The following is a 9,496-nucleotide window of genomic DNA, read 5'->3' on the forward strand; positions in this document are numbered from 1 at the left end:
TCTAAAAAGATATAACAGTACGGGCACTTCGGCCCACGATGTTGTGCTGACCTATATAAATACCTACTCCTTGATCAATCTAACCCTTCCCTCCTACCAGTCATAGCCCTCCATTTTTCTTATATCCATGTTCCTATCAAAGAGTTTTTTAAATGTCCCTATTATATCAGCCTCTACCACCATCTCTGGCAGTGCATTCCAGATACCCACCTCTCTCTGTGTAAAGAACCTACTTCTGACATCTCCCCTAAACTTTCCTCCTCTGACCTTAAACTGATGTCCTCTGGTATTGGCCATTGCCGCCCTGGGGAAAAGATGCTGCCTGTCCATTCTATGCCCCTCATAATCTCAACCTTTCCTTATAAAACATGTTCTCTAATCCAGGCAGCATCCAGTTTCCACATCCTTCCTATAATGAGGTGATCAGAACTGAGATAGGAGGGGTCCAGTTGGGAATTCTGCAGATGGGAATTATCTCGAATCTAGGGTGTATTGTATTGCCACACTTGTGAGTCGTAACTGGCAGTGACTTTCAATAGCTCTGCACCAGCTGTTTATTGCATTTTCATTTACATCAGCGAAGTTTTGTCGGGCGATTGCAGGAGTATTGCATCTTCCGATTGAGAGAGCTCCCCCCACTCCTGATGTATGGATCAGCTGACTTGCACTGTGAATCACCGTCACGCTGCCTTCTCCCTCTGGCTATGAACAATACAGTTTTACATAAACGGGGCTGATATGTAACCGTGCTGCTGCTGTGTGAACTTCAGAGGTTCCTGCTGGGAGCTACGTGATCTGAGTGTTGAAAGGACGGATGGCAAGGTGACTCAGCTTATGACTGAACAATCTATCCAGATCTGGTTCGCTCGTCGTTCCCTGACACACTGAAATCTCTTGCTTGGCTGCAGTCCCGCATTCTGCTATTTCTGGTCTGAACTGGTTGTTTACGTGTGCACCCAGCTAGTTGAAATACTTGCAGAGTCAACGCGCCACACAGCGCATAGCCCTGTGCAAAACGGACTGGACTCCTTCACTGAAGCGGCACACGTTGAGTGGCAGCAAACTGCTCGATTCAGCGCCACAGCAATCCGCTTCAGTCCTGACTTCTCTTTGTTGCCATTTTGGTACGTAATGCTCCTTTGAATTGTCAATTGAATCTGTACATTTCAGCAGCAGTTTTCATAATATATTATGTAAAATATTATTTTATATTTTCTTCTCAGGATCAGACCAGGAGAAAAATCCTACTTCTATCACCATGGCATCTGTTCCCTCAGCTGGCTGCTTGCTTGCAGCACGGAATCCTTATTGCAGAAGTAAGTTTCCTTTCTAAATTACATCGCAGCTAAAGTTGGGAACCACTAACGTTTTGCTCCATCTGCTTAATGTTAAATTTTAAAATCGATTTTCTTGTAAACTTGGAGACACAAGAGACTGCAGATGTTGCAATCTGTGCAACAAACAATCTGCTGGAGGAACTCAGCGGGTCGAGCAGCATCTGTGGGGTGGGGAGAAGGGGAAGGAATTGTCGACGTTTCGGGTCGAAACTCTGCGTCAGGATTCCCCCCACAGATGTTGCTCTGCCCGCTGAGTTCCTCCAGCAGATTGTTTGTTGTTCTTGTAAACTTGGGATGACTTTGCTTCATTTTGTTGCTGGCTGCAAAGTGAATGTATTTTTTTAAAGAAAAGGCTTACGTTAAGCTTTAAGAAAATAATTGAACAGCTGAAAGCGTTAAGGACTTCCCGGGGATTTTATTTCCACCGTTAACTAATTAATTTGTATTTTAAAATTGCGTAGTTTGAAACGCTGCAAATATACTATAGCAATGGAATTTCCACTTTCCTTAATTTTATCACCTCATCTTTTGAGAACTTCTTTTAAATTGTAAGTCAGACACTTTTTTTCATCTTTCCGCAAAAGTAGCAATGTTCTGGAAGTAACAACCTTCTGGGTGTCTGATGATAATGCCAGAGCTTGCGGAAACTCTCAAATCCATGTTGTCCCACTATAGCTTTTCTTGGATATCACGCATTATTAATCAAGATTTACAGGTATAGGATTTAGGGTGGCAAAAGGTGGTCCTAAAGAGCCCAGAATATCAAACAGTGGCCTTCGATTAACCAGGCTTGATTCTAAGTTCCCTAAAGTGGGGATGTGTTGTCAGCATTAGAACAGAGCGTGTACATTTTACTTTTATTTCCCCCTTTTTATTAAAGTGTTAAAATTCAAAAATATTTCCCGAGTTTGTCTGAGTATTTCAAACCAGTAATTGTAAAGACTTCCTGAAGAGTATTACCACATCTTGCAAGAGAAGTTGTGTCATAGTCATAGAGTTATTCAGCACAGATGCAACTTGTGCATTCTGACCTAGGCAGCTAACCCAGCTGGTCCCATTTGCTTGTGTTTGGCCTATATCTTTCTAAACCTTTTCTATCCGTGTACCTGTCTAAATGTCTTTTAATTGTTGTAATTGTACCAGCCTCTACCACTTCCTCTGGCAGCTCGTTCCAGATATCCACCACCCTCTAGGTGAAAAAATTGCCCCTCGGGTCACATTTAAATCTTTGCCTCTCAACTTAAACCTATGCCCTCTAGTTTTAGACTCCTCTACTCAGGGGGAAATGACTTTGACTGTTCACGTTATTTATGCCCGTCATGATTTTGGATACCTTTTTAAGGTCACCCTCAGTTTCCCACACTCCAGGGAAAATAGCCCCAGCTTATCTAGTCACCTTATAACTCAAGCCCTCCAGTCCTGGTAATGTCCTTGTGCATTTATTTCTGCTGCCTTTCCAGCTTAATGACATCTTTCCTATAGCTAGGCATCCAGAACTGCGCACAGTTTCACCATTGTCTCATACAGCTGTAACATGATGTCCCAACTCTTGTATTCAGTGCCCTGATCGATGAAAGCAAGCATGCCAAATGCCTCCTTCACCTTGTATATGTGTGTTGCCACTTTCAGGGATCTATGTACTTGTACCCCTCAGTCTGTCTACTCTGCAAAACTCTCCAGGCCCAGCCATTTACTGTTTAACTTTCCAAAAGGTAACACTTCACAGTTGTCTGAGTTAAACTCTATCTGCCTTCCTTGGCCCACTCACCCAGATGAGTTAGATCCTGTTGTAATCTTAGATAACCTTCCACTACACCACCAATTTTGGTGTCATCTGCAAACTTACTAACCATGCCACCTACTTTCTCATCTGAATTGTTAATATAAATGACAGACACCAGGGGACTCAGCACCGATCCCTGAGGCACACCACTGGTCACAGGCTTCCAATATGAAAAACATCCCTCCACTACCGCCTTCTGCCTCCTATCACCAAGCCAATTTTGTTTCCAATTAGTTAGCACACCCTGGATCCCATGTAAACTAACCTTTTGGACTACCATGCAGGACCTTGTTAAAGGCCTTGCTAAAGTCCATGTGGACAACACCTACTGCCCTGCCCTCAGAATCCTTTTGTTCACCTCTTTGGGGGGGGGGGGGGGGGGGGAGAAAAAACTCAAATCCTTGAGACACAATTTCCCACACACAAAGCCATGCTGAGTATCCCTAATCAGTCTTTGCCTTTCCAATTGCAGGTAGATCCTGTCTCAGAATCCCCTCCAAGAACTTTCTCACTGCTAATGTTAGGCTCACTGGCCTCTATTTCTCTGGCTTGTCCTTGCAACCCTTCTTAAATAAAACCACAGCATCAGCCATGCTCCATTCTTCTGGTACTTCACCTATGGCTAACAATGATACAAATATCTCTGTCAGAGCCCCAGCAATTTCTTCCCTGGCTTCCCACAATGTCCTGGGATAGACTTGGTCAGGTCCCAGGGATTTACTCACCTTTACGCACTTTAACACTGCCAACATCTCCTCTTTGGAGATGTGGATATGTTTCAGGACATCACTATTCTCTTCCCTGAATTCCCTAACTTCCATGGCCTTCTCCACAGTAAATACAGATTAAAAAGTATTCAGTTAGGACCTCGCCGTCACCCTTGGCTCCTTACAGATGGCCACACTGATCCTTCAGGGGACCTCTTCTATCACTGTACAGAGACTTGAGCACTTAAATCTAAGTTGATATGCTGGTTCAAAACTATAGAAGTGCTGAACTGTCTCAGATTGATGTATAAAATTCAAATGCAGTACTTATGAAAAGTTAGGGGAGCTATGTACTGGCCAATGTTCATCTTTTAACTGTTATCACAGACATGCAAATTATCTGGTTATTATTACATTGCTGCTTGTAGGAAAATACTCTGTACAAACTGGCTACCACGTTTCTCAATTTTGATTCTTAACTACATACTTAATTGACCCTATAACCCTCTGGGATATCATAAACTATCTAAAATATGCCACATAATAGCAAGTCTTTCTAATTGTGCATTGTGGGTAACTACTAGACACAGCAACCTGGTGGTATCCATCTAATCGCCCAGTATCTTAGTTGGTTTCACATCGAAATGCTAACTAAAGCTAAATCTGCATAGCTTCTGAAATGAGATAGGAGGAGGCTTTTTCAGATTAGTAATGATTAGAAGGAGTGGAATATATCTTACTGAATGGAAGGGGAAATTGAGGAGATCTGAGCACAAGGCATCCATCAGACTTGGGGGGTGGGTATGGATATATTTATAAGACCTATATTTCAGTAACTAATATTTTGTCATGGGAAAGTTCAAGTTCTACCATGTAATTTTTCTATTTTTTTTCCAGGCCGACTAAATTCCACAACGGGTGTGTTGTCCAGTGGGTCGTGCAGTTTAGAGAATGTCATAGAGCATGAAAAAACCCATCAAGGTAACATTATAACGAGTTTTTAAAAAAAACAATTTGTGATCAGCTCCTCCTCCTGATATCCAGTTGGTCATTTCTTTTTCTTTCAATGCTCAGGATTTCTTCTTACACTGGAGAAGTGTTGGTGGCTAAAGAACTTTCTGCACAGTGACTCTCCTCAACACCCTATAAACACTGAACTACCTGCCAGAAGGTAAAAAAAAATCTTCAAATTATAACAACGGTCGAAGTGAACTTTGTCTTTGGTTGATATTATTGAAAGTAGTCAAAACTTAAATTAAGATAGATGTATGAGTGGCTGCTTGATACTATACTAAATCATAATTGTAGGAGAAATTAATGGCTGAGAGATTTGTCGATGAGCTTCATAAAACTGATGTAATCAACGATAGTGGTGGATGTATAAATTCTGACTTTTCAGAAGTCCTTGGATTTTAAAGTGCTTCTCAGGGATACTACCCTAATTACGGGGAGCATAAGAACAAAAATAGAGGCTTGTATTTACATAGCACCTTTCACATCCCTTTCAACATGTCCCCAAACACTCCAAAATAGTTAAAGCCTTTTGGGACATCCTGAAGGGGCTTTAAAAGATGTTACATCACGATAAGGTGTTTCTACTGTTTGAAACCTATGTTTTAATTTTGTGAATTGATGTTGTGTTAGTTAACTGTGTTCTAAAACTTATGCTTTTTTGGTTGCATATGGGAATGGATAATATATTAGCAAGGATGTGTGAAGTTTGCATGTTCTCCCTGTGACCACAAATCTCAAAGATGTGGGTTAATTGACTCCTGTAAAGTTTCCTTAGAGTAGATTGGTGGTGGGAGAACCAGAAATAATATAGGGAAAGTAAATGGCGGAAGGGAATGATTGAACTACTCCTGAGAGTTGGCATACATTTGATGTTCAGAATATTTTCTTATGGCATGAAATTGTCTCCTTTTGTGTTGTAAGGAAATATGAAAAATGAAATATATTGTCAAAAGAATAGCAGAATAATTTGTGTAAAATAACAGACTAGGAAATCTTAGTTTGTGGAGTGAACTGAGTATACTTTAAAATTTAGAAGAATGAAAGGTGATTTAACTGAAACAAACAAAATTCTTGAGGGACTTGATATGTTAGAAGCTGGGAGGATGTTTTCCCTGGCTAGGGAGTCTTAAATAAAGGTCCACATTCTCAGGATAAGAGTTTAGCCATTTAGGACTGAAATAAAGAGGAATTTCATTATTCAAGGAAATGTAATTCCCTATCACAAAGGGCTGTGGATGGATTGTCAATGAATTTATCCCAGAAGGAAATTGATTTTTGGATACCAAGGATGAAGGGATCTGGGAGTGGTGTGAGAAGGTGGTATTGTGGTGGAAGATTAGACAGGGTCTGTCAAATGTGGATCAGACTTTACTTTTTTGCAGGGAATGTAAGTGTGGGAAATAGATTTTGATCTCCATAGGAAGAGTTTTTAAACCCTTTTTCAGACAACTAGTGCAGTTATAATTAATGATTTTTTAAAAAAATCTATTCCTATTCACTATCATTACATCTAGGAACTGATAGCAACTTAAGGCAAATGTATATGCACTGCTAAATTTGGAAATCCAGTAGTTGTCAGTGATTTCCTGTTCCTCTATGGAGCATGCTGTTTTACTGTCCTCTCCAGCATAATCCTTGTATGTCAGTGTTCTTATGAGAATGTTAGGTACTTACAAAATATTCTTACTGTAAAATTCCCTTAAAATATTATACTTAGTTGCATGAGCTGTTAGTCAGTATAAGTGGTGTACTAAGCCACAGTTATTGCTGAGCAATAAACAAAATGTAATTTTATATTTGGATTGTAATTCCCTCAGATAAGTATTTCCATATATTGGTTTTGAAAATAAGACTTTTTTTCAAATATGTTTATTATATTTCAGTGTCTATCTTAATCTCCCATTACATTTCAATCTTTTTTATAATCTGCAATATATTTAAAGCATTAGATAAAGATTGTCCATTTTACTATGTAATTTGTTTTCTTTGTGGATTCTTCAATATAATTTAGGTGCTCAGGTAGCTTATGATCTTGGCATTGTAGTATTCAGGAATTCCTTTGAATTGAATTTGATTGCAACCAGCATCAGAAAAGACTTGTCCATGTCATAGAGATTGCTAAGTCTTTATGGGAAGCTTTCTTGAGGTTAGCAGTGAATGCAGCTGTTCTGTGACTAACTGTAAAATCCAGCCCAATATATCTGAAATTACTGTACCTAAGGAGTGGTGCCAAGAAAATCCACCCCATAAAGTTCTTATTCTCTGAACCTTTCCTCACCATTATATCAGAGAGTGCTGCCAGTAGATTAATTATTAATGTGGAATTACTGTATTATAGATCTCAACAGAATGATTTTAACTTATTAAAACAATGAATTGTTTCCTCTTTTTGACAGTCATCATTGATCAAGGATGAAATTTGGACATTTGCCTTCTGTGGATTAAATTTTAGTCTACAGTACTTTGTAGTATGTTGCTCTTGGCTCAGGGAATTGGTTGGAGATGACAATGTCCCAACTTCAATCTACCATGAAGTAGGTGATGGCCACTTCAAGAAGCAAGTGAGGCTTCCATCATCAGCATTGCCATTTAATCATTCTTCAGTTGCTCAAGATGATTGATATGGAGCATCTCGAGACTTGCAATGAATATTTAGATTTAGCAAGAGCAAAGGAAGCTAATTTCAAAAACTATTTAATTTGAGGTGTTTTCTGTATTTGTCTTCATGGCTGGATAATTATTTTAAAGCATGGAAACAAATGTTAACCTGAATAAAACACTGGATTGTGTGATTATGTGTATCTCTCTCTCACAGTGTTGACAGCACCTTTCTCATGACATGCACTGGGTGTTATAGTTCATGCCTTGTGTGTTTAAATGATGTTCATGAATTGAATATTAAGTCTGTTCTTGAGTTTCCCAGTAAGTGGTATTCTCATCATGTCTAAGAAAAGCCTTTAGTTTTAGTATGGATGGAAACATAGAGCATAATTACATTATTTTTATAACATTTGTCACTAATGGGTTACAATTTTTTCTGTTAATTTTAATAAAGTCGTAGATACGAGTGCAGAGTGAGAAATTCTATTTTGTATGTGGATTTTCTTACATGGGAGTAAATTCAACTCTGAAGAAATGCTTACAGTCTTGCATTGATGCACTAGATTTTAAAATTCAGCAGTTAATTCTTACAGAACTATTTGTCTTTTTTCCATGATTTTTATTCCCACATGTATTTCAATTATCCTTGGAGAGTAACTTTCTGCCTTGGGTACAAGAAACTTTGATTGTTAAAGGGAATGAAACAATCAGGGAGGTGATTTTATTCAGCATGTTCCCTTTTGAACTTCCACATTGTTCTCTGAAGATTTAAGAATTGTCAGTCGATGCTGGATATATATCAATTGCTTTAACAATTGGTTTATATCCAGTTAATAGAAAGAAAAACCTGTCACTGTTAGAATAATGCTTGCTCATGACTTCTAGACCAATGTGGTGGGTTCCTCAACTGAAATAATTGTACAACTTTTTATATGTTTTAATAAATAAAAGGACTTTATGCAAACTTCTGTTTTATTGTCAACTGTCTTATTGCTACCTATATGAAGAGAGTAGAAAGCTTCAGTTGAAGAGTCCATCAGTACCTGTGCAGTGCCCTCTTTTGATTGGCCTTAACTTGAAGTGTAACTTCTCAGCTTTTGATTCAGAGCTCTGCTATAGGATCATAGGATAGAAAAATAGGATCTAGTCCATCAAATTTGCATTGGTTCTTTTCCTCCCATAAGCTTACTTTTTTCCACTTCTCACTCCCCACAACCATACTGTCCTTTTAAAAACCAATAACAAATTGCAGAGGCCAAAAATCTAAAACAGAAGACATTAGAAATATTCAGCAGGACAAGCAGTGCCCGTGGAGGAAGAGAGGTAATGTTTTAGGTTGGTGACATTTCATGAGACTGGGGAAAAAGTTGGAATACAAGAATATTGTAAGTTGCAGAATAGGGGAAGGGGTAAGGAGAACAAAGGGAAAGTTCGTGATTGGGTGGAGACCAAGGGAAACAATGATATAGATGGTGATGGTACCAACCAAGAGAGGGTGGAGAGGGGTTTTAATTGCAGCTGATCTGCCTGGAAGTGGTGTAAATAAAGAGAGATGAATGAATACTGAGGAAGGAAGGGAGAAAATAAAAGCTAGCGTGCACAGCAATTGGTGGAAATCTGAAATAGAAGAGAACGCTGAAAGTACCTGTGGCTCAGGCAGTGTCTGCTGAGAGAGGACTGAGTTAATGTTACAGGTTCTGACACAAACTGCAAGTGTTGGTTTCACTGTTGCATCTTGAAGCCTGTAACTTCCCTGGATGGAAGATGAGATGCTGTTCGTTGAACTTAGGTTGGGTTTTGCTGGGACAGTGGGATCTGGAGCAATACATAAAAAGTGCTGGAGGAACTCAGCAGGTCAGGCAGCATCCACAGCGGGAAATAAACAGTCGATGTTTCGGGCCAAGACCCTTCATCAGGACTGGAAAGGAAGAGGGCAGAAGCCAGAATAAGAAGGTGGAGGAAGGGGGAGGAGCACACGCAGACGGGATAGGTGAGTTCAGAGGTCAGGATGGGAATGTGATGGAGAATTCATAGACATTTGCGTTTGTGCATTC

The 9,496-nt window shown here is 39.5% G+C and overlaps 1 protein-coding gene across 1 annotated transcript; it reads left to right on the forward strand.

Moving 5' to 3' along the window:
• The first annotated feature begins 687 nt into the window (after nucleotides 1-687).
• Nucleotides 688-8,406, forward strand: LOC127574356 (pancreatic progenitor cell differentiation and proliferation factor-like protein). Its single transcript, XM_052023300.1, has 5 exons — nucleotides 688-1,124; nucleotides 1,224-1,316; nucleotides 4,725-4,808; nucleotides 4,902-4,998; nucleotides 7,238-8,406. The coding sequence occupies exons 2-5, from the start codon at nucleotides 1,259-1,261 to the stop codon at nucleotides 7,245-7,247; spliced, it is 249 nt and encodes an 82-aa protein (XP_051879260.1). The 5' UTR covers nucleotides 688-1,124; nucleotides 1,224-1,258; the 3' UTR covers nucleotides 7,248-8,406.
• Nucleotides 8,407-9,496: the final 1,090 nt, after the last annotated feature.

This window comes from Pristis pectinata, chromosome 9 (genome assembly GCF_009764475.1).
Source record: "Pristis pectinata isolate sPriPec2 chromosome 9, sPriPec2.1.pri, whole genome shotgun sequence".
Classification (NCBI taxonomy): domain Eukaryota; kingdom Metazoa; phylum Chordata; class Chondrichthyes; order Rhinopristiformes; family Pristidae; genus Pristis; species Pristis pectinata.

What these genes read in the sequence shown, in the direction of transcription:
- LOC127574356 (XM_052023300.1), top strand. Translation starts at nt 1,259, where the DNA reads ATGGCATCTGTTCCCTCAGCTGGCTGCTTGCTTGCAGCACGGAATCCT. An exon ending in ACGGAATCCTTATTGCAGAA is followed by an intron (nt 1,317 to 4,724) that starts GTAAGTTTCCTT and finishes TTTTTTTTCCAG; the next exon opens with GCCGACTAAATTCCACAACG. An exon ending in GCATGAAAAAACCCATCAAG is followed by an intron (nt 4,809 to 4,901) that starts GTAACATTATAA and finishes TTCAATGCTCAG; the next exon opens with GATTTCTTCTTACACTGGAG.